This window comes from Hippocampus zosterae, chromosome 2, assembly GCF_025434085.1.
Source record: "Hippocampus zosterae strain Florida chromosome 2, ASM2543408v3, whole genome shotgun sequence".
Classification (NCBI taxonomy): domain Eukaryota; kingdom Metazoa; phylum Chordata; class Actinopteri; order Syngnathiformes; family Syngnathidae; genus Hippocampus; species Hippocampus zosterae.
The window spans coordinates 31,607,203-31,631,738 of NC_067452.1; the positions used below are offsets into that span (position 1 = coordinate 31,607,203).

Consider the following 24,536-nt stretch of genomic DNA (forward strand, 5'->3'; position numbering starts at 1 on the left):
TCAATGTGTACATCGGTGAATACAATAAATAACCAAATAGATAATCATCAATTTCCCCCCCCCCATTTTGTACTGCTGACCTTGTTTAAGGTCACGCGGCATCTCAGCTGACTTTGATCTCCTTTTTCAAACAGCCCTTCAACGCCACAAGAATAAACGCAGCCAACATTGAGAATCGAGTGCGAGAGCTCAACAAGGTAGCAGACAATTCAGAGAAGCCCAAACAAGGATTTTGGGAAGAGTTTGAGGTATGTTGCCTTTGTTTTGTTTTTTTATGTTGTTTTTTTGGTGCTCTTTATGCTTTTTTTGGTCATTTTATATCATGCTTTGTGCGCATGATGCACCGACAATCCATGAACGTCCTGCCGGTCGGCTATATTGTCAGAGATTTTAAAAGTTTCAATTGTAAGCCAATGTTGATGAAGTCCACGAAGGAGCCTCAGCTGCGGCTCTCGTCTCTCATTGAAGTGAATGGGACTCCGTGGGTGGTGCATGCGCTCAAGTTTTAATATTTCAATTCAATATTTAATTTAGGGTCGCGGAGCCTTTGGCTGGTTATACATGTACAATCTATAATTCTTTTTCAGTTACCGCTTTGTGTAATTTAGACGCCTGTGCACCCAATTGAGCTCCGCTTCAAAGAAAGAGCTTTGGGAAAACTAAAGCCCCGTTTACAAATAGCTCACTGTTACTTCAGAGGTCACGCGCAGCAGCCCCATCTAACCTCCTCCGTCATGCAGCAGACGCTTGGAGTCTTACAGTGACCGTAATCGAACCCAACGTTGTGGTATTTGAGGCGGCTTTCAATATTGCTTCAAATTGCTAGTGTGCATCCCTATTATTTCATCCATCTATCCATTTTCCGATCCGCTTATCCTCACAAGGGTCGCGGGGGGAGCTGGAGCCAATCCCAGCCGACTTCGGGTAGTAGGCGGGGGACACCCTGAACCGGTTGCCAGCCAATCGCAGAGCACACAGAGACGAACCATCATCCACGCTCACACTCACACCAAGGGACAATTTAGAGTATTCAATCAGCCTGCCATGCATGTTTTTTTTTGGAATGTGGGAGGAAACCGGAGTACCCGGAGAAAACCCACACAGGCCCGGGGAGAACATGCCACACAGGGAGGTCGGAGCTGGAATTGAACCTCCTCACTGTGAGGTCGACGCGCGAATCACTGGACCATCGGGCCGCCACTATTGCTTCACTCAACTTAAATTATCCGTGTTTCGCGGTTCTGTTTACGTCAGCTAAACTATGCTCTTTTGCTTTATTTCTGCTTGGCACCATGATAAATATTGGATGCAGTAGTACCAAATAACTAAAACCCAACGAGAGAATGGAATCGAAATATACAAGTTCACAATAATGGTAAAAAAAAATAGACAGGAAATAGATTCATATTCCTCACAACGATAATAAAGTGTTATAAAGTAAAACAAAAGTTAGACAAACAGGTTAGCCATATGGTTTCTTTCAGCCACTTAGCGCAGAACATTTCACACATACAGTACATTACTATGCGGACAAAAGTATATGGACTGCAAGACCGTAATTCCTCCTGAGCCTTCATTCTTCATCTTATCGGGGAGCAACTTTTTTTTTTTTTTTTTGCGTCATGGAAAGCTCTCGCGTAAAGTAGCAGGGAAAAATGGCACAATACATCCAGTCCGTTCCAAACTTTTACTTTGATCACCGTCATCCCAGAAAATCCCGCTTTCCATGGAAATGGAACCAAGGTAAGGTGAAGTGATCTTTTTTTGGAGAGGAGCAGTTTGGAAGGCGCCGTGCACTGAATCTATTTATTTCCATTTTCACCATGTATACACGTGTGGCCCAGGTGTCCTATTTTGTCACCATGACAGTTTTGTCACATTTAATCTTGTACGTTGCACGTAATCAGGCAGAAAACAGCATTTCTCTTGCTTCGATTCCCACAGGTACTTCAACAACAAGAGTGTAAGCTGCTGTATCCCCGGAAGGAAGGCATGAAACCAGAAAACAAGAGTAAAAACAGATACAAGAATATCCTCCCCTGTGAGTCGCTGAGCATACTGCTGTTTCCTGCCTCACCGGCTTCCTGTGGAAAGAAAGCGTGACACAAATAGACAAAGCAGACAAGGCCTCTGATGTGGTTTGCGATAACTTTGCAGACAGGCAGAGAACATCAGGAAGGTCCGCAAGAGCTGCAATGTGGATTAATGATGGGTTTTTTTTTTTGTTTGTTTGCTTGTTTCAGTTGACACGACACGAGTTGAAATTCGAGACGCAGATCCAGATGTTCCTGGTTCAGACTACATTAACGCCAACTACATAAGAGTGAGTCTGCTTTGGTTAGCCTGAGCCAGTTGAAAGTGAAGTTACAGACAGGTCATGCTTAATATATCAGACCGGTTATATGCTGCCCCCTATTGGTAGGAAGTGTCCGGTCACAATCACACTTTTTTTTTGTCTATTTAGTAGTTTGAACTCTCATAATAATGATACAATGCGAGACTCAAGAGCTTTACATGTTTTTTTTTTCTATGCAGGGCTCACATGAGGCAGGGCGCCAGGGGGAGGAGGACAAATTCTTCATCGCCACCCAAGGGTGCCTGCAGAATACAGTTATTGACTTCTGGAAGATGGTGTATCAGGAAAATACACGCGTCATCGTCATGACAACAAAGGAGATGGAGAGATCACGGGTATTGTAATATTGTTGTTATTTTTAAGTGTTATAATTCATTTTAGGGGACAACATTACAAATATTCAGCACTGGAGCATGCATTTATGTCCATAATAGGGCATTCTTAATTGCCATTCACTTGTAAAAAGAAAAAGAAAAAAATGAACCACTGTAATATCATTCAGCATTGCTTTGCTGTGCCGTTTACGGTGCTGTTGATTGTCACATTCGTTCATTTCGCATCTACTACTTATTTTAGTTCATGTGTGGGCCAAAATAAGGAAGACGGCTAACAGGGATAGTATGACAGTTAAGCCAATTGCAAAAGCCGCTTGAATGGATCCAGTTCTTTAGGTTGTCTAATTCCGACAAACACCCGCCGCTGCTGCCACAGCCCCGCTCCCGTCTCAATCTGACTGTTCCGCTATCTTATTCCTTTGATGTAGAACAAATGTGTCCGTTACTGGCCTGACCCTCACAGCACCGTGGAGTTTGGAAGGGTGCAAGTGAAAAACGTGGAAGAGTGGCGAGCTCAAGACTACAACCTGACGGAGTTGGAGGTGACCCATCTGGACCGGGTAGGGAAAGCTTTGCCCTCAGTCAGTGCTGACACATTGACCTGGGGTCAAGATTATATAACCCTTTGCAGAAAATCCTTCAACACGTGCTGTGCCTGCTCACTCTCAAGGAAACATTGAACAGATATTAGCAAAGCCTTCAACACGTAACTGGATTCATTTCGAAACAATTGTTTGTGATATTATGTATGCATAAAATATACTGTCATCTCCTTAAAAGTGGAAATCTGGGAATCCAGGGCCTCGTCCTACTCAGAATGAACCCCCACCACCCTTTCACAACAGCTGGAGCTGTAACAAAGCGCTTTACAGAACAGTGAACATAAGATAATAAAATAATATAACACAACTTAAAACACAGACAGTTATGCAATAGTAACCACTTCTCATGCATACGCTCTGTTGTTTGAAGCAGTTCTGGATGAAAGTGTCCTTGTGTGTGTCCTTTCACCGGTGGCTCAGCGACGTCATGCTCAAAATGTGCACACGTCTGCTACAAGCTAAGTTTGAAAGTCAACACAACGTCCATCGACGAAAAAAAAAAGAGATTGGTTGGGTTCACTTCTCTCGTCCTATGTAAATCCGCTTCAATTCCAAGCGGCGACGCTCAGTCGCCGCTTGGAATTGGAAGTATGCTTCACAAGCCATCCATCCATCCAGCCGCACAAACGCAGACTATCCAACAATGCCGACATCTCCGCCGAACAAAACGTGGCTGTGAAAAATGCTGCCCATTACCGATGCAAAAAACACAAGCTACCCGGGGCCTGTCTAACAGTGACAGTCAAATAGCGCCAACGTTCCTCCCCATCAAAACCCAAATCATTGCTGGGACACGCGTGCTGTCGAGAAGGCGTGCCCATCCAGCACAGATTGTTCTCCCTTCGAAGAATGTCGTTGCCAAAACGCTGAAAAACAGTCCACGTCGGGTTCGCACGAAGGACTACAAACACCGTATGACAAAACACAAAAACAACAAAAAGCAAAGCTCTTGCCAACTACGGCGCCATCTTGAACAACTATATTCTAGAATGAAGACTGAACCAGGATGGATCAAATGCCCCCATCTTACTGTTTTGGTTTTTACTATGATGCTCACAGAGGGAACCTCTGAGATACGTCTCGCACTACCAGTACCTGACTTGGCCAGACCACGGAGTTCCCAACGAGCCCGGGGGGGTCCTTTCGTTTCTTGAGGTGATCAACCGGACACAGAGGAGCAGTCCAGAATATGGGCCCATCGTCGTCCATTGCAGGTACCAGAACATTTCAGATCACTGTATCAAACTCAAGGCACGGGGGCCAGATGCGGCCGTCACATAATTTTATGTGGCCCGCGAAAGCAAATCAAAGATGGCAACTTTCAGGACGCTTGCTAAAATCTCGACCAAAATTTAAAATCTTCATTTATAATAAATAATTGTGATGCTGTAAACCTTTTGCTTTTACCAAACTTCTCATGACAGTAACTTCAACAATAGGTGAATAAACTGTTATTCTTGACTTCTTTATATGGTTTCACTCATAATGGCCCGACAAGGAAAATGATAACTAAAATGTGGCGTGCGACAAAAATGAGTTTGACACCCCTGGTTTAGATCGTCCCTGCGCAAATGGCGGTCCACATATCATTCCAAACTCGCTCGCTGTCCCACCCTGCGCATTGTTTACAGTTGAGTTTTTTTCTTGACTTGTGGTTTTGGTTTTTTTTGGTCAGACGCCAATGTCTTAACCTGTTAACCACATATGAGCTATGAGTTTGAAATTGTTATTGTCCACTAACTGAGCGAGCCAAACGTGCACAATCAAACAAAATCAAAATCAGCCCGCAAAGCCGAAATTGACCAAATCTGTTTTGTTCACATGGTTCGTTTCCTCATACATAATGAGACCTTTCGTTCTTGTTGTTCCCACAGCGCTGGGATTGGGAGGACTGGCACCATTATTGTCATTGACATCCTCATTGACATTATACACCGCCAAGGTAGGATCACTTTTTTTTCTGATTAAAATGTGTTACTTAATACGGTCTTATCACAAATCGGTGCTACCGGAATGGAATAGCAAAGGTTGTTTGTTTTGAGTTTTCTTATCCCATTCAGCCATTTTAGTGACAAATCGGATCACAGACATTACAAGTGAAGTGTGAAGCTTTAATTTGACTTCCTGAAACCAATTTGGGAAAGTGGGCAGGGGGTTGTATGCTTTCCATTAAGAAAAAACCCGTGCGCTGTTCTATGACCTTGGTTTCACGATGATACGTTCTCTATAGCTGCTGCTGTTACAACCTTAATCGTAAATTTTGTCAGGTCAAGAGTTCCGCAATTTCATTTCGATCTTTAAAGTAGCTAACCAACGTAATGTACTTTTATTGTTATATTTTATTTATTTTTGCTTTTGAGTCACATCTTGATCCGCAATCAAATATCCTGACTGACCCCATCATATTGAACACATGAAATGACATGAGTCAATTTGTCTTAAAAGGTTTTTGTGCTGAATCCTCGCTGAACTTTGTCTGGGTTCATACTGTGCGTGCATGTGTGTGTGTGTGCTTGTGCCTCAGGCCTTGATTGCGATATCGACATCCCCAAGACCATCCAGAAGGTACGGCAGCAGAGGTCCGGCATGGTACAGACAGAGGCCCAGTACAAGTTCATCTACATGGCCGTGCAGCAGTACATAGACACAGCTCAGAAGAGGTTGGAAGAAGAGCAGGTACTCGCCTGGTTGCTCGTTAAACACAACAATTCTAAAAGCTTTAGAAAACTCACGCCGGACCAGTACATTTGATGACAGCTAAATCGGTGGACTCAACATGAACCCTCCCAGTAGGTCTCCAAAGTGATGCACACCATGTTTTCATTGTGGATCTTTTCCATCGAATTCCAATCAGTCAGTGAGGATGAAGTCCAGCTGCGTGATCATAATGTTGTCACTTGACTTGACTTGACTTGACTTACAGAAGAGTAAGATGAAGGAGAGAGAATACTCCAACATCAAATATCCTCCAATGGCCAATTCAAGGTCCAAACTCAACATGGCATCGTCGCGCTCTTCGTCTGTGTAAGTACAATTCAGACTCTCGCAATTGAAGTGACTTTTGACGTACGTCGAATGCCTCTGGCGGACGCTATCAATGAAAAGCCGGCAAGAGTTTTAAGTGGGAAAGTCGGAAAAGTCTCATAGCCTCACCAACCTTCTAGTGAGCTGCCGTCCCTGTGTACAAATGTCTAAAAAATAGCAAAATAAACCCAAATTTTGCCAGTTAGCAAGTATTTCATGCACCAATAATGATCACCTGTAACCTGAAAACATGATAAGCTCTCCACTGTAGTAACCGCTGTCCCTGAAAGGGTTGAATAAATGAAATTGCAAGAATTTCTACATTTGAATTTGGGTTTTTTTCTTTCACTGTTCAAATGTTCCTGAAATGACATCGCAGTTTAAACTAAAAAAAAAAAAAAAGATGATGTTTCACGAGGCAATATTCCTTTCACTTACTGTAGTCACTGTGTAAAATCATGCGAGTGGGACGTATTTGGTGAATTCTGCTGGCTCAGGTCAAATTTTCATCAGAAAAATGATCTGACTATATCGGGAATATACGGCATTCCATATATTTGTCACCTATATATTACATAACACAAATATTTAAAACAGTATTATGTGTGCCGACGTGTAGCTGCACATTGTTTCATGGGTTCAGAAAATGTAAATGGTAATAGTGAATAAGCGTCACGTGCAAGGTGAATAGAGCCAAAAATTGCAATCTCTAAACTGCGTTCGTAAGAAAGCATATTTTATCCCTCTGTGTCGTTTTAGGATGACAAACGATGATTCTTCAAGCGTGTACGAGAACATCAACTTTAAAAGCCCGCAGACGTCGTTCAGCAGTAACACGAGGAGGTAAAACCCAGGGCTGCCGACCCGCACGTGTTCCTCGCAAGCCTCTCTGTGAGTATCGTTTGCAACGCGGATGATGTAAAACGGCATCTGGTGATTATGAAAACCTGCTCTATCTGCTCAGACTCTTTCATTGTTTATATTCAAAGTTCAAACAGGAAAATGATTCCTCATCAGCTCATAGTGTCAAATCTTTTTTTTTGTGTGTGTGTGTTAAACGTCCAAGCAAGCAAGCAATACTCTTCAAGGCTCGAAATAGCTTCCCCCCTAACCCCCTTTGCGGAGCAGTTTTTAGTGGTAAAATTGATAATTTTATATGTAATGCATATTTAAAATGTTTACACTCTGTGAAGTAATTAGTCATTATATATTAATATATAATATTAATATTATATATAATAATATATATATAATATTATATATTATATATTAATTGTTTTTAAATATTGTAAAAATATTTGTATTTATTTGTGTTATATAATGAATAAAATAAACTAACTTTGTACTTTACTGGACAGATTATACATTTACATTGTAATTATTTATGTTTTGTTTTTTTTAGCTTAGTACGGATGCCCTGGCCCATCTGTCCATTGTAAAAATTCATTGTGGCCCTTGAACATCAAAAGTTTGCGCATCCCTGATATGTAAAGACAATTTCATTCTATCTGCGTGTAAAGTTTGGCTTTAAATGTACAATTTTAAGAGTCTTATGTGCAATCCTGCAGTACTGTACAGTAAATGATGCAGCACAAACCTGCATTTACACTGGGGTTTGACTTTACGCCATTTAGCACAAATTGTCATTTAACAATGATCAAACAAATGAAGATTTGTAACTAAAAGGTCATGCTGAAAGCCATCCAAAAAAAATAATAATAATAACAAACATTGTGTGCTTATCATTTGTTTGGACACCATCTTATTTAATTCATTCCTGCTTAACACGTCATGACAAAGGTGGAATCCGGCTTAATTTCCACAGCGTTTGCTCATTCGAAGTCCGAGCGCACGCTGATTATGTTTCAGCCTCATCAAGGGCATCGGTTTCTTGTCCTCTGAATGCAAAGAGACAGCGGCCTTGAACACCACTTGTCTGTCTTGTCCGTTCACTTCAGTGTCAGCGGAGGCCTCATCTGCCACCCAAAATCCCTCCGGTGGGGGAGGCGTGATCGCAGTGTACTGTCGAGAAAGTGCACCTTGCCCGTGGTGAGCGACTTCTCTCAAGTTGGAACCTCTGCTTGCGCTTCTGGAGTTAAATCTCCAAGAAGGAGGAGGACTTGTCACGGATTGTGCTCCTGACCCTCCTGCTTTTTCCTCCATTTCCGCTGCTGCCTCCAAAAGCCTTTCCTTCTATTAATCAATGAAAGTGCCTTGTTGTCTCAAATCAAGATGTTATATTTCTGCTCTTACTTGGAAGATGAAGGTTCAACCGAGGGGTTGCGCGGCCACAAAAGTATTGGATCGGAGCCAAGAAAAGGTCAAAGCAAGGTCATCTCACAGACATCCTAAATGAGGCTGCTACTGGTTTTGTCATTTCATCCAAAAATAATAATTTTAGGAACAAATATTCAACACCAGGCTTTCTATTGTTTCTCCTAATAAGTGTATCGTGCCGAAATGTAATCTTGATCGTTCAGCTACAGACTTGGAGTGTAAAACAGCTAGAGTTTTATTTGGAACCGGTTCACAAATTTTATCAGCACTTAATATCTCAGCATTGACCAAAAATGGTACCTGACAAAATAGTATCTTGTGTTATTTAATAACACAAGCTTCCGTTATGGCCACGCTCAAAAGAATGTTTTTTAATACATAAAATACTCTTGGAAAAACATTGGTTTGTGAGACATAATGTTGTCATTGCGTGTGGAGAGTAAAAATATCATTTAATTCATTTCAAGCATTGTACTCTAATATGTAAGAAAAGCTGTAAAGTGAGGGATAAATAATAATTTCCCAAGAATGACATTGTAAAATGACGGTATATAGAATACAAATGTCGAATAATTATTTTTGAGGAAAAATTAAAGATTACAAAAAAGAACTTGAATTGAGAAAACATTGTGGGATTAAGATAATAAAAACGGTTGTAAAATTTTGTGAAAAGTCAGTCATTATATTATGAAAAGGTCATAATTTAACAACAATAAAATTGTAATTTGCATTTGAAAAATAACCCTTTTATTGTGAAAAACATCTCAATATGACAAGAAAAATGTCATAATTTCATTAAGAACAAAGTGTTATTATGCTAAAGGCATAATATCGTAGTATTACAGGAAAATACTTGCTTTGCTAGAAGAAATTGACACAGAAAATATGTCATTTTACAGGAATAAAATTAGAGAAGAAAGCTGGAAATGTCTTGATTATGAATGAATACAGTACCTGCGGTAAAATGAGCACTGGCAAGGATGTTTTAAAAAAAAAACAAAGATGGTCATATTCATATGACCGAATATTAATAAAATTATATTTTGAAAAATCATCACACTCTGGTCCCCTCTAATTTAATTATTTTTTAAAAAATTGCCATGCCTCGACATGAATAGCCAATCAGAGACAGAAGAGACGGAAGGCGTGGCCTAGGAAATCGTGTCACTCATTTGCCGTCACGTGGCGCAGCTGTGCAGGGACACCAAGCACTCTCAGTGTGCCTTGGAGATACATTTCGCATTATTACCAACATGAATAAGAAATGTTAGCATTGTAGCAACCGTGGCTAAGATCATCTCGTTTACGAACGTGCGCTCCCTTGTCAGTGAGAGGCGTGGCTTTTCATCACATACTCGAGGATCCGGGCACGGAAGAGTGAACGGAGGCTAGGATACATTCACCTCTTACAAGCACGTTGAAAACTGCAAACTTGCCCTTTGACTGTACATTTTACCTTTTTTTTTTTTTGGCGTGGCCACCAATTAGCTCATAACCAGTACGAGTCGGGAAGAAGGCATGAAAGGATTCCTGAATGAGAAGTAGCCATCTGTGGATTTTGTTTGACTCGCCGTCCTCGTTAATCATCAAGTCTGATGCGCTTCAACATCTGCCCCAGGCGAGGGTCACAAGGAGACCCGGGATGGCGATTACGCCGCACCAGATGGCTATCTGCCCGAGATTGAGGAATAGATTGGTCTCCAAAAAGTAATTTAGACGACAGCCGTAATCCAGGCTTGATGATCGCTGAGCGCGTAAAGTCTACGTCACTGATGCGATAAGGAAGCCCATTGGAGCGCTGAACCCAGCAAGCTATTTTTAGCCCCTGTCCTCGTCAAAAACAACGGCAACCATGTTAGTGGAACTTGACCAGGCTCGAAATCCGTGAAAGAAAAAGTCAAGAGAGCTCGAATGAAATTGATTCAATTTGGATTAGACCGATTGACATGCTTTAAGACAGTGATACTCGTCAGGTTTTGTCATTAAAGTTCTTAATGACAAATGAGTCCGGTTTCTTGCGTAATCCGAGTTTTAATGATCAAACAACATCTCCTGCTTGGCTCACCAGTGGCATGAATTTCTTTCTTTTATTTTTGTATCTTGTATTTAATATATGTGTATCTCAGCGTGCAGTCTTGACGGTGAATAGGGGAAATGTAGAAAGCATGTTTAGCTGGGTTGTTCCATTTCGCCAACATTTTTGGCTTTTCATTGAGACAGTGTCGGTCTCTACTCAATACAATTTTAGGGCCCGATTTGCTCAAATCTCGACGAGCAGGCGCTAAATTGCATGTTCACTCTCACAAAATGAATTTGTGAAGCATGATAAAAACAATTTGCTATACTATCTGAGCCTAAGGTGAGGTCAAGTCCCATGAGGCTGTTGTCTCAGAGAGCCTTATTTTGAAAATGATCAAGTTGCTATTGTGGGCCGCATTCACAAGTCACCTTGTTATATTGACATCTTTTCTGATTGTTGTTTTTCTACAATTTCCACCTTCATGGCATCGCTTCCCAGTGTGTTCGAAACCGTGGCCCGTGTACCCTGACTTCATTGGGAAAGGGTTGGTCGTGTTCCCGTATTTATGAACGTTGTCAACGCATTGAATCTTTTTGAATTTGTTTCATTTTTCTTCCACTTGGCCTCTGTCTTTGACATGTTCTAACATCAATACTTGAAAGTATGAAAATGCTGAATCTTGGACATTTGTGGTGGAGTTTTCTCAAATGTTAAAATGTTTTGTTTTGATTGTGTTTGTCTGAATGTCTATTATTATTCTTGTTGCGTTTCCTGTTTTGAACCAGCGTTCAAGGAGGGTTTGCAGTGTACTTTCTGCTCGTCCCCTCACTGTGTATTTACTTGAAGATATTTCTTTTTGTTTCCTTTCGTATGTTCTGACGTGAGTCCTGCCTGTTGTTCTCGCACTGGCTTCTGCTCAGTTGCCTTCAAGCTGAACAAGCCGCCGCTCGCGGAGGCAAAAAGTTGCCGAGCGTGGTTTGTTACAATAAACTTACTGTATATGTTATGCTGAGACTTGTTGTTTTTTATGGTGAAATCTCTTGGTCTTCAATATGAGGCGTTTTAAATTACAGAATAAATGGATCATTGGATATTTTAACATGCACTATGTCAGTGGTTCTTAACCTTTTTAGAGGTACCGAACCCAACCAGTTAATATGCACATTCACTAAACCTTTTAAAAATAAAGATATCTATTTTTACAAATTCAATATATTTAAAAAACGCATTTATTAAAAACGGAAAAAATTCAATACAATTTCAAGAGATAAGTATAATTTATTTTGTACGACGTGCTATCTCGACAGTCACACGTTGACTACTAAACGAACTAAATTTCCCACAACACTGATTGGACAAGCAATGTCATGTGATCATCAGCAGCCAGTGATGGCCAAGCGGGCGTGTGTCTTACCCTCCATGGCAGAGGCTCCGTCGAAGACTCACCGAACTCGGGTTAAGAACCACTGCACAATGTACTACACTTCTTGGATTTGTCTGAATTCTAACTTCATTCGTATGTTCTTGAAATGCCCCCCCGCCAAAAATATGCATGGCTATCTTGCCGTATGAACTCAAGTGAAAAACATTCTTGGCTTTGCATCTTGTTTCTCGGTACAACAATGCATTCTGTGTCCGCCTGCCACGCTCCACTGCACGCTATTTGTTCACGTGAACGAATTAGACAATTATTTTTCCTCCCCACTGATTATTGAGGAAGTTGTGCTTTTATGACTGTTCCCTCGCGACTCATATTGTAAAATTTTATCCGCCACCTGTCATCATGATGGCCTGCCCAGAAAACCCCTTCTTGCTTCATACAAGAACTCTTTTATCACGGCTTCCTGACAAGGCTTTTGTTGTGTTTAGTCAAGAGTCCAAAGGTTCGTTGTGGGAGGGCATTAGAGTTAATGACTGTTTTACGATTAGAACGTTTCCATGATCACATTCAGGTATCGCATTGTGACTCGCGTTATGCTCCGTTCACCTTAATTGCGACGGTGACAGTTGGAAGGAGGATCTCGCTAACACACCACTTTTTGAGCCTAACACTTAACTTTTTGAGCCTTTAAGGCCACCGAACTTGAGCCCTGGAAAGTCCCTTTGTTGAGTGATGTCAGTGTTCATCACAGCGGAATACAAGCGGACAAGCACATTCGTATGAGCTGATAATTTTCTGACGAATTTGCCCATTCGCAGTAATGTCCATTTTCGAAAGGAAACCATAAACACCTAAACCTCATGTGTCTGCTTTGCTTTTTTGTGTGTTTAAGACCCACAAAGGTGGTTTATCAGTGGTGTAAAGCCAGCCGAAGCACAATTTTAGTTCTCATTTCATTTATTATTACCCACAAAAAAAAAAAATACAAATCAACTTGGTCATAAAATATTTTAGGAGAAAAAAAACCCTCCAATAGCAAATCTGCAAAAATGTGGATTAAAGTGCAACAAAGAGCTTTTTTCCCTTCCCGTCGGAATGCAGCGTAGAGCAAGTCCATTTGAATCTGGCTCAGTTAATAAAGTCAAGATATTAAATGATGCCAAACCTTCAAAGTGTTGCTGTGCAATGAAAAGTGTGTCTGTCCAATTCAATTCTAGCGAGACGACAGATTTTTGGATTTCACATTTTCTTGATTGAATTTCTTAACATAAAATGCATCCCAGACAGCAATCATAGCACAATTAAAAGTAATTGCTTCCCTGATTTCCTTTATGGGATTAATAAAGTATATGTCGTAGTCAATTTTTTGAGACCCACAAAATTTGGACAAATGAGCCTTTCATTGAAAAGCAACAAAATAGTCTGCGGAAAAAGTGAAATATGAAGTGAATACTGTGTATTTTTTCAGATTACCACTAGGGGGTGTCATCATATTAAAAAAAACTCAGGAGAGCGACCTCTTGTGGCCAAGTGCTGTAGGAGGCAAATCAAATGGAAAACACAGTGAGCCCGTCACAAGTGAAACTACTTACAAAAGTGAAACTATTTCCAAAGCATTTTCTTCAGGCCATCCCTCTGATGTGATCCGCAAACTATACACGGAGTCAAGTCCCCCCACCTGCCGATTATTGTTCATGTCTATTCTGACAGACGCGCAGGTCAGTTGAGTGGGTCAAAAGCGGGGACCATGGTCGCGGTGACGGCGGTGCGGTTCGGGCGGACCATCTGCATACATCGCATGTTTCCAGTGCTGAATATACACTGCAGCGGCCACAGCACCACAATTATCAGCAGCACCATAAGCACCACGAAGAGCGTCATCCGCTTCCAGTCTGCCATCCGGTCCAGCAGGCCTAAATTCTGAGACGGCGACTGAACCGGAGCGCCGCCCCGCTTGTCGGCGCCAATGTCGATGCAGACGCACAAAGCCGAGAGGCTGTCGGACGCCGGCCTGTTGCTTTTGTAACACAGCTTCTCCCCGTCCAGCCAAACGGGCTCCTCCTGCTGCTGGTGACCGGGCAGCTTGTGCAGCATTTCGTGGTTGGTGGGCAGAGACGGGGGGCCCCCTTCTGGCAAAGTGGTGCTATGGCGGCAGAAAGGGCAAAAGAGTTGCAACGTCCCCGGAGCGGCGCCGTCGTGCTCGGCCGGCGAGATGGCCATGAGGCGGGAGAGGCACTCCAGGCAGAAGGTGTGAGTGCACGTCAACAACTTTGGGGTTTTGAAGACGTTGTCGTAGGTGTTGTAGCAGATGGGGCACTCCAGCTGGCTCGCGATGGACATCTTCTTTCGGGGCTCGCCGGTAGCCTCCGGGTGGTCCACCTGCGTGTGCCAAATCTGCGGCGACTGTTCCATTTTTAAGAATAAAGTCCAAAGCGCTCCAATTGGAACTTCCTCCTCCTCCTCCTGCTTTGTCCTTGACTCCTCAACCGCCCTAAGACAACAAAGAAAGTAGCAAGTTGTTAGTTTAGTATTACTCAATCTTTTAGCCTCGAGATGATTTGATTTGCTCAAGCATGCATTATTGCCAGTCATGCCCAGTTGAACACATTCTAGTTTTCTCTCTGTATGCGAGTAATTAAGATCCAGTGGATCTTCTGATTTTGAGCAACCACCTCGGGGTCGAACAAAATTGGAGGTTCCACTTAGTGTGATGCCTCCGGCTTGTCATAGTGAATGTGAGTGAATCAAATAGGTTGCCCTGAGGGGGTTGGTCTTAACGATACACCATAAATCAGAGTTTGGTATGTACCTTCGTTTTATGGGTATGGTTTAGTTCACCTTGGGTCAAGTAAGGGAGCAAAGTGCTAAATAAATTAATATAATAATGTATGCCTGTTGGCTGAGGGTTGTTTTTTGTTTTGTTTTGTTTCCAAAATGAGTACTGTGCTCCCCTTACAGGAGCTTAGTTTGGGGTTGTTGTTTTTTTTCCCCTCCCTGTTTCTTATGTTATTCTTTTCTTCTCCCGGGTGGATTCATGTTCTGTGCGCCCCCTGTTGGTGATCTATTTTGTTGCTCCCTTTTTTACAATGACAATGAAGCTAATCTGACTTGGAAGTTTAGTGTAACCACTAACAGATTTTCATGAAGTTTAACATATTTTATTTTTCTTTTGAATTAAATGTAACATCAATCGTTTGTCTTCTTGTGGACAGTAACCATTTGAAGTAGTCTATAATATAAACACACACACACACACACACACAAGTAATGGCATTTGTTATTTTGGCTCCATCTGAAGAGTTTGACAGACACCAGTTGAATGCATAAAGCTCCCATATTAGTGTGCCAAATCATTTGTCTGTCAACCAGTTCTCCAGCATCCAGTAGCTGGCTTTGCGGTGCCCTGAAATGAGATTCAATTCCAGTGTTGTTTCTGTTGCTTGCAGCAGGTGTACATTTCTGGACAGTCAGCACTGTAACAAAGTCACTGCTTGTTCTTGCTTACAATCGCTCGATCTACTCCCGGAATTCCTGCTTTGATCTCTCTTTTCTTTATCTCTCTCTCTCTCTCTCTCTCTCTCTCTCTCTTGTTCTCTCTCTCTACATATATATATGACTGTTATGGTATGTGCATGCAAAATCCCAGCTGTCTGATCAGATTGGCCTCCCCCTTCAACTGCTGAAAGTAGCACACTTTTTTTCACCCCCCCCTTCTCCAAAGTTTCCCTTAGAGAAAAATTCTGCTCCTCATGATGGCCGCCCCACCCCCCCTTTCACCAAGTACAAAATGCAAATAGCTTCCAGTGAAGTATGACTTATCCAAAACGTGTGTCGGACAAATATTTAACTGGTCGCTTCCGATTCTCACTCGAGCGGTTGTGCAGCGTTGTGCGTTCGATTGACTTGCATTCGTCAGCCGAATGCAAGTCAATCGAAATAAGCATGAGGAATCAGAATCATCTTGATCGGCCATTGCAAGAAGACACATGGTCACCAGTGGTTTGAGCCATTCCGCCAACAAGCAACTACCGTAATACCAAAAACATTGAGTACATTACGTACCTGTAAGTACATAGAGTCTTAAGCAAAGTAAGATTAGTGAAATATAGTCATCAAGCAAGACAAACGGACCACCAGTCATGCCCCATTTATGATAATGACAGTTGCCTGTATCTGGGACAATACATTCATTCATTAATGTAATTCATCATTTATAAGGCTGCCTGACAAAGTAGATCCAATAATTATTCCAGTTATTCTATCCATCACAAGTGTGTGACAAATCATTTAAAGATAACACAGTCTTAAAAGATGGTGCTAGCTAAAGTGCTGCTAGCACTTTAGCAGTTTTTGCTAGCTTCCATTACCACAGTCAAAAGATTGGAGCTTTTCATCCCACTTTGGGAGGAACTTTAAAAAAAACTGATTTCGGTCTTCACATTCTGTACACCACACGTTTTTAAATGTGAATGGATACAAATTGTTTCAGTTTAAACACCAAAACGCCGAAACTAAAACAACCAAGTCAGACCATGCAATCGTTTTATCATGTGTTTAAAACATGTGCTCTGAAGAGGGAGAGAGTTTGAAGGATGGCTTTAAGGTTCGAAGTTTCAGGAGGACAAAGATTTAGTGCTCATATACCGCAAGTGCGTTTTTTATCATTGTCCAGTATGCATATTGAAGAAATTTCAGGAGGTTTTAGTTAACGGTTCAACAACACTGAACAAAAAACTTTTTTTTAAGGTTGGTTAAGTTGGTGTGGAAAATCCAACGAGTTGTGCTCCAAATGTAACCTTTTTACAACCCAGTGGAATACTTTTTAGGGAATTTCCACCCACTGAATTGTTGACATACAAAGGCCTCGTAACATAGTCTGCACATTATTGCATGTTCAGCTTTTTTGTTCAACGATTCAGCATTGCAGTTTGAACCGACCTTAGTATTGGTATTTCTTTGCTTCTTCGCCATTCCTACGCAATGTCCCTATAAACATCGGATCATTATGACCTACAGTACGTTATTTGAGTAATCGGCTTGAGAAGAAGCAGCTTTTCTGAGTGTGTATTTGCAAAGACAAGAAGATACAAATTGGGGTGGAGGTGCGCGTTGTTGCAAACACGACCTGCACAGTGCACTAGGTAAATAACAACACTGGCTCGTGTTGATCGAAGCCAGTGAAGTGAAAGCAGTTGTGATAGCAACGCAGTCTGACCTTTGATGCCATTCTATTAACACAGGATTTTATTACACTTACTGGCCACACAATTAGGTAACCCTGGCTGCACAGAACACAAGAGGTATTTTAGTTTTTGCCACTTTATTTACACAGCCTGCCATGTGGTTGAAATTGATTGAAATTACCATATTTTTTGTACTGTAAGGCGCTTCGGATTATAAGGCGCACCTTAAATTTTCAACCTGTTTTCATATATAGGACGCATAGAATAGAAGCTACAATAGTGGCTGCGGTTGCGTGATGCCTCCACTAGATAGAACGACACTAACGGAAATACAATACAAAACAACTTTATTTATATAGAGCCTTTACAACATACACAAGGAGGTAAAAATACCCTTAGATACTGTTAGTAATCACCACTGGCAGATGGCAGAGGAACACTAACAGGGAAACAACTCAATGTGGACTATAAAGAGACTGCGGCACCATATATAAAGCGCATCGGATTATTGGGCGTACTGTCGGCTTTTGAGGTAATTTAATCCTTATAGATCGGAAAATTCGGTACTATTTATTTTTTCATAAGGTCATGTTCAATTAAATATTCATGATTTATACAACAGTGGGTTCAATTCCTAATGTAAATATTCATACGTTTACGAATGCACAAAGTAAGAGCAAGACGTTTCTACTACAGTGGAACTCCTCTACAACGAAACCTGTATGGGCAAAAGTACCCCCTGGTGTGAAAAAATCTTCATGCATTAATGTGTGTGTTTACATCCGAAATCTAATTTGCTACAGTGAAAAAACCCTTGTTGTGAAAAATTTCTTGCATCAAACACGATTTCGTTGTAGAGGAGTTTCAATGTATCTGTAGTGTGAACGTGGACTATAATATGAAAGAGAAATGGACACTGCATGACAACAGATCAAAGCGAATCTTAAATTGAATCGGGCCTTGTGAGATGAATCGATTTTGGTTTGATTGGTTTGGTTTGATTTGGTTGAATTGATCAAATGCTCTTCGTTTCAAAATGTAGGCAAAGCTCTTGAAATTGAAATGGATTCAGGTTGTAAATATTTGAATCGCGCTTACTTAGGTGGAGATGTTTTGACCACAGTCACGGTAAGTGGAGACCATGCAGTAGATTTACTCTAGAAAAGACAGGCTCTGTTTTTATTTGGCCAAAGTGCTAAATAGTATACAGCACAGTCAAATATTAACTGCGAAGACTCAAAAGCGCCAACGTTTCACCCCGTAGAGTGATAATCATTGGTCTTATCACCTGCACATGTTGTTGTGTATTTTTTCCCTGTGCCACTGACCTACAGACACGTACTTTCAATCTTTTTTTTTTTGGTAACTGTTTTCCTTTGTGTTATCCAAGCCGCGTCGTCAGCTCAACTGCCAAATGCGAGGATGATTGATTAAGATGAAGGTGCTCAACCTGCCAATTGGAACCTGATCCACCCTGTTGTTGAAAGAGCCTCAACTAAAGTAGCTAGCAGCAAGAGATGGGGAATTTTTTTTAGCCAAGTTTGCACAGCCTAAATAAAGTAAACACAAACCAGTCAGTGGAGCTGAACATGCAGGCTGAGAGGGCAGAAAAAAAACTTTCAAGTAGTGACATAATGATAAACAGATGCGGGTGCTACTTTAAACTGTAGGCTGCTTAAACGCTGACATTTTCGATAACAAAGTTAAAGGAGTGTCCAGTTAACTCAAGCCGGTCCTTGGCCTCGAGGACCGCACGGCGGTCCTTGGTCCTCGGCCTTGGAGTCAAGTCCTTGGTCCTTGGCCTTGGCCTCAGAGTCAAGTCCTTGGCCTTGGCCTTGGGTTGCCGGTCTTCGGATACAACGAGGGATTAGAGCCCCTAATCCTTCGTCCACAGGTATAAAGTGGGCCAGAGGACCGCAAAAATCAAACAAAATCCATCCAGGGAAACCCACGTTGATAACTTTGTCTGGCGCTTTAAGAGGGGCGGGGCTGTCACTGACAGTCAGTACAACGTGCAAAGAGCGGCATCACGGTTAGTTTCAATCACGGTTCGTTCCGTTCGCGATCAGCAGTTTAAATAGCGTGTAAAGCCTTTCTGTAACAGTGAGTTTGAGTTTGTTTATTGAACATAAAACATATACAGTAATAATTTGACAGAAAATAAGGTAGATAAAAAAGTAAAAAGAAAGAAATCAGTCTTCATTCAAGAGTTATTATGTTCAAGGGAGTAGGAGGAAGTAAAAAACTTATCTAGTCCTACCCCGTTATGTGTTTATATCTACTAAATCATTTTTATATCAATCAGAAAAGAAAAAAGTAAGAAGAAAGGTCTTGCTTAAAGGCATCGATGGAGCGTTGGCTTCTTAGTCTTATTTCTGTTATATGAGTTGTTGATTTAGCTTTTCTATCAAAATAATTATGAAAAACTGTGGTGTCTTTTATTTAGTTATTTTTGCACAGTCGTCACGTTTGTGCGGTCGCACTAGAATGTTTGTTTGAACCAAGTAATTTGCGTTACAGCTGGAGTCAATAATGTACTTCACTTCCCGGTTTGGCCAGCAAAAAAAACACCATGTATAGTAAGGCGTTTTTCGCTGTAAAAAACAACAACCATGTTTAGTAATCCGTTTTTAGACCAAAAAAACGACCATGGATAGTAAGGCGTTTTTAGCCGAAAAAAAACGACCATGTATTGTAAGGCATTTTGAGACGAACAAAACGACCATGTATAGAAAGGTGTTTTTTGACGAAAAAAACGACCATGTAAGGAAAGGTGTTTTGAGCCGAAAAAACGACCATGTCTCGTTTGCCGTTTTTAGCCAAAAAAATGACCATGTGTAGTAAGGCCTTTTTAGCCGAAAAAAACGACCATGTACTTACTATACATGGTTGATTTTTTCGGCTAAAAACACCTTAGTAAACATGGTCGTTTTTTTCGGCTAAAAACGCCTTTCTATACATGGTCGTTTTTTTCGGCTAAAAAAACGCCTTACTATATATACATGGTTGTTTTTTTCGGCTAAAAACGCCTTACTAAAAATGGTCGTTTTTTTCGGCTAAAAACGCCTTACTATGTATGGTAAAATTTTTTCGGCTAAAAACGCCTGACTACACATAGTCGTGATTTTTGGCTAAAAACGGCAAACTAGACATGGTCTTTTTTTGGGGGGTTGAAACGCCTTACTAAACATGGTCGTTTTTTTTCGGCTAAAAAGGCATTTTTAACCGAAAAAAGGCCTTTTTGCCATGGTCATTTTTTCGGCTAAAAACGCCTTACTACACATGGTTATGATTTTTGGCTAAAAACGGCTGACTATACAGTATACCTAGTCGGGGGGTTTTCGGCTAAAAACGCCTTACTATATACGTTACATGGTCATCTTTTTCGGCTAAAAACGCCTTACTATACATGGTCGTTTTTTTTGGCTAAAAACGCCTTACTATATACATGGTCGTTTTTATGGGTTAAACTCCTTACTATCCATGGTCGGGGGTTTTTTCCAGTTAAAAACGCCTTACTAAACATGGTCGTTTTTTTCGGCTAAAAACGCCATACTACACATGGTCGTTTTTTTCGGGTTAAAACGGCTTAGTATACATGGTCATTTTTAACTGGCAGTTAACCATTCATCAAAAAATATATAACTATATATATATAAATATATAATAATAAATATATATAAATATAAAAAAATGTATTTGCATAGCACAGCGATTCAACAATACTGACACATTTTTGCTGTTTTCATGATTGCTAATGATACGTAGGTTGCTATAACAATAACACTGATCAACACGAAATGTTAATCACAGATGGCTTCATGTTTTAAAGTATTTTTTATTTTTAAAATGTCATTACCTTTTAGCATAATATATATATTTTTTTAAGTTTGACCTATCAGAGCTTGTGCAATAAAGATGTTTGAATTGTAATTTATAGTCATGATGTTTTCGGAAAATGACTCCACCTCTTGCTGAACCTCACCCTCAGTTCATTAATATTTCTCAGTATTTTACTATATTCTTATTACTGGTTTTATGAAAAACTTAGATGCTAAAGAAGAAAATGAGAGCAGATTCTAAATTAGTGCAACCAAAAAAAATCAGCTGGAAAAGTTTGCTTGCATCTCTGATTTAAAAAAAAGTTGACTAATCCAATCATTGCAAGAGATTGTACCTCATTCTCAGATCTATCCATGCATCCATCCATTCATCCATCCAACCACTGACAAACTGACTGGCGGACCGGTGGACCAGTGACAGAAGCGATGACAGAAGAATGGTTAACGTAACCTGACGGACTGATCGACTGATGATTGCAGTTTGGAAAAGCTTGAAAAAAAATGACCGCCTGACTATGATGGATGGGTACCCAGATGCCGAATGATGGACTTGCAGAATGTTGCTAAATTCCCACCTCTGCATGATAGCTTCATTAATAATCGAATTTGTCCATAAGTGAATGTGAATGCTCTAACTATGTGTCCCGTGTACCATTAAAAAAGAAAAATGAATTTCAATTTCTGTTTCATTGGTTATAATCACACGTTTCCCCTGCTTTCATTAGTGTCCTTGTTCGGTGTCATCACAAAACTGAAAATAAAATTTTAAAAAATCGGTTGGCTAACCAATGCGGAGTTAGTCCTTCGTATGCTGGTGTTGTTGTCACACATCCATGTCACACACAACCGTTTTTTAAAGTATATTTTTCCAGGATACTTTGGTTAAACTCCAGATTGCACCATTTTTTAATAATTCGACTTTGGAAGTTACACTCTAGCTCGCTACAATGCAGTTACAGTTTGACACCGTTGCAAAGTACGCTACAGCAACATTCTAATTATTTCTTTTCTTTTTGTTTCCTTTTTTTTCTAGATCTCCAAAAAATAGAGTTGGAAAACACTGCAAAAAAAGTAATTCCTATCAAAAATGAGATGAAGAATATTTTTACCTGGAATCCAAGTGTCCTCTGGCGTCCTTGTGTCCCCTCAAAGAAAATGAAGAAGCAAATTTGTGCTACTGGGTAGTCTTTCTCTGACAACTTGTTCGAGTTTGGCGCATGAGGTCGAGTGTGTGAGGGGGTGTGCCTGCCTCCCTGCCTGTGTGTGTTGGCCTTCCTCTTCGCTTGTGCTCGTTGGTCGTTATCACCTCGTCTGCCCAGACAAGTCTCCCTTTTTTAGCGCTTTATGCAAATGCTTCCGAACCGCTTCCCGACCTTGAGGTGGCGACTTGAGGCAAAGTAGAGGAAGGCTTCAAGGAAATACAAGTTTGGTTTCCCACCCGCATTCCAACCCCACCCGCCCCCATCCCCGAAGGATACTTAGAAAGTAGTTTAGGCTGCGGTTCGTTTCAAATTACAAGTCACAAACGTTTTTTGTTTGTTTTTAATGATTTTTTGTGTTATTGTTTTTGTTTTGTTTTTTTAACATGCTTCTCAGAATTAGCAAACTCATCAAACAAGAAATGTGTTCGATGTATTTCACCGGACACCTCCTGATGTTTTTTTTTCCATTCTTAACAGATGAGTATAGTTGCTCACCTAGTGGCGAAGATGATCAATTACAGTAATTGAACCCTGAAACAAAGAGATGTATTTCATCTCTAAAGTGATGACGGGAAACAAAAAAACTAAGCCAGAGTCAAGCTTTGTGTGTGGGTCGGGGTTAAAAATCTCATTGTTCATATGTGGAGCTTGCTATCACATTCCACATACATGCTTTTTAGGTTGGATTGACTTTCCTAATTGTTAATTGCCCCTTATATTGGAATTGTGTGTGAATGTGAGTGGCAGCAAGTCGGGAGTGTATCTTCTCAGTCAGATGGCATAGGATGTAAAGGTATTGGTGAAAATTGTTGGCTTGATTATTTTATGTTGTACAATGAAACCCTATTATGTGTGGGCAATAAGAACCAAGCCCTGGGCGTAAACAAAGGTAGTAGGTCAGGTTTTTTTTTTTTTAGCAAATTAAAAAAAAAGAAACCTCACAAATGCCAAACTGTGACTATGCATGCACAATGCAACCCCAATTTCCGAGTGATGCATTCTCTTGAGTTTTGGGCACAAAAAAAACCCAAGTGTCAGATTGTTCAAAGAAGAGGTCAAGTGTTTGCCTGGAGCTGTTTTTGCCTAATTTAAACATGAAACAAAGGTAATTACATCCATTATGTGAACCACTTAGCCTCACCAGGGTCGCAGGTGTGCTGGAACCTATCCCGGCTGTCTTCGGTCAACAGGCGGGGTACACCCTGGATCGGTTGCCAGCCAATTGCATTTGTGTATAGAATTTCGAGGAGGGGAAAAAATGAATCTATTATATTCTATTTTGTGATGAGGCTGTTACATAATAAAATATAGAAAAAGTGAAACGTGTGAGTACTTTTGGATGCACTCTAAAATCATTCCATCCTGGGAAAATATAATCCTGAAATGATTCAACTAAATTATTAAAGCCCCAAATGACTAGGACATTGTTTGCCATGACTTACAGAATGCTCCTCCTTTATTTCATGGTCACTGCTAATGGCAAAAACGTGAGTGTTCAATACTACGTGTTGGGTTATTTATTAACCCAATCTCAAATAATGCAGTGTCATATCAGGAGAGGAGTGTTTTAATTTGCTGCATCACCGCCGCTTTAAGGAACAAGTTGGAGAAAAATGTCATTTCTCTTCCTGGAACACATTGGATTCATGACATGTTCCTGACTGTAGAGATTAGTTTTCTACTAAATCATTTATTTGTCAGGATGAGTTGCATTTGGGGGATGCACGTGAGAGGATGGACTGTAAAATCTCCATGTCATCTGGAAGTATCTGTCTGGCTGGCTCCAGCTCACCCAGGACCACAAACGCTAGAAAAACTGAATGGATGGTACTTATATCACAGATTTTTCAGTACAACCACAAAGGAAGAACCGTTGCGGCTTCTTTGAGTTTCAATCAATAGATCATTTTCTGTAGTCTGTCTGTCACATTTTTAGATGGTTTTGAAGTTAAATCACTTGTTGTTCTCCGGACAAATACAAACATGCTATGACTATGTGGCCTTTTAAGTTATACTGTATTCTGATCATTTTTGGCAATGTGCCATGGGCGGACCCCGAAAACTATGTTCACAACATGCTGACAGAGAAATTCATGGGTGAAAAAAAAAAAATAAAGTCAAACCAGAGAAAGAGGTCTCTCTTCTTGTGTGTGAGAGAACAATAAATCAACATGGTAATTCTTTTTGCAGCACACCCAAACGTAAACAGACAAAGGCTGTGGCCTAGAAACCTAATCAATCAGCAGAAACCATTAAATGTTTTGGTCCAAACAAACACCCGAATCGAGTACGAGTGAGATGAGCTATCAAGGCT

The 24,536-nt window shown here is 40.8% G+C and overlaps 2 protein-coding genes across 4 annotated transcripts in view; one reads left to right on the top strand and one right to left on the bottom strand.

The window, feature by feature from the left end:
• The window catches only part of ptpn11b (protein tyrosine phosphatase non-receptor type 11b), a 32,233-nt gene extending 20,613 nt beyond the window's left edge, over positions 1-11,620 (top strand). For all 3 annotated transcript variants that reach the window (XM_052059789.1, XM_052059790.1, XM_052059791.1), the window contains exons 6-16: positions 135-248; positions 1,945-2,041; positions 2,244-2,323; positions 2,536-2,691; positions 3,120-3,251; positions 4,353-4,507; positions 5,168-5,235; positions 5,818-5,969; positions 6,217-6,317; positions 7,077-7,208; positions 8,276-11,620. In XM_052059789.1, coding sequence (XP_051915749.1) covers positions 135-248; positions 1,945-2,041; positions 2,244-2,323; positions 2,536-2,691; positions 3,120-3,251; positions 4,353-4,507; positions 5,168-5,235; positions 5,818-5,969; positions 6,217-6,317; positions 7,077-7,164 — 1,143 coding nt within the window. In that variant the 3' untranslated portion in view covers positions 7,165-7,208; positions 8,276-11,620. The remainder of the gene's footprint in view (positions 1-134; positions 249-1,944; positions 2,042-2,243; positions 2,324-2,535; positions 2,692-3,119; positions 3,252-4,352; positions 4,508-5,167; positions 5,236-5,817; positions 5,970-6,216; positions 6,318-7,076; positions 7,209-8,275) is intronic.
• Positions 11,621-13,499: 1,879 nt separating this feature from the next.
• On the bottom strand, positions 13,500-22,407 carry LOC127596865 (RING finger protein 223). The gene is made up of 2 exons (XM_052059831.1): positions 22,130-22,407; positions 13,500-14,486 (listed from the first exon to the last, which is right to left on the bottom strand). Exon 2 carries the CDS (start codon positions 14,405-14,407, stop codon positions 13,715-13,717), a length of 693 nt encoding a protein of 230 aa, XP_051915791.1. The 5' UTR covers positions 14,408-14,486; positions 22,130-22,407; the 3' UTR covers positions 13,500-13,714.
• Between the last annotated feature and the right edge of the window lie 2,129 nt (positions 22,408-24,536).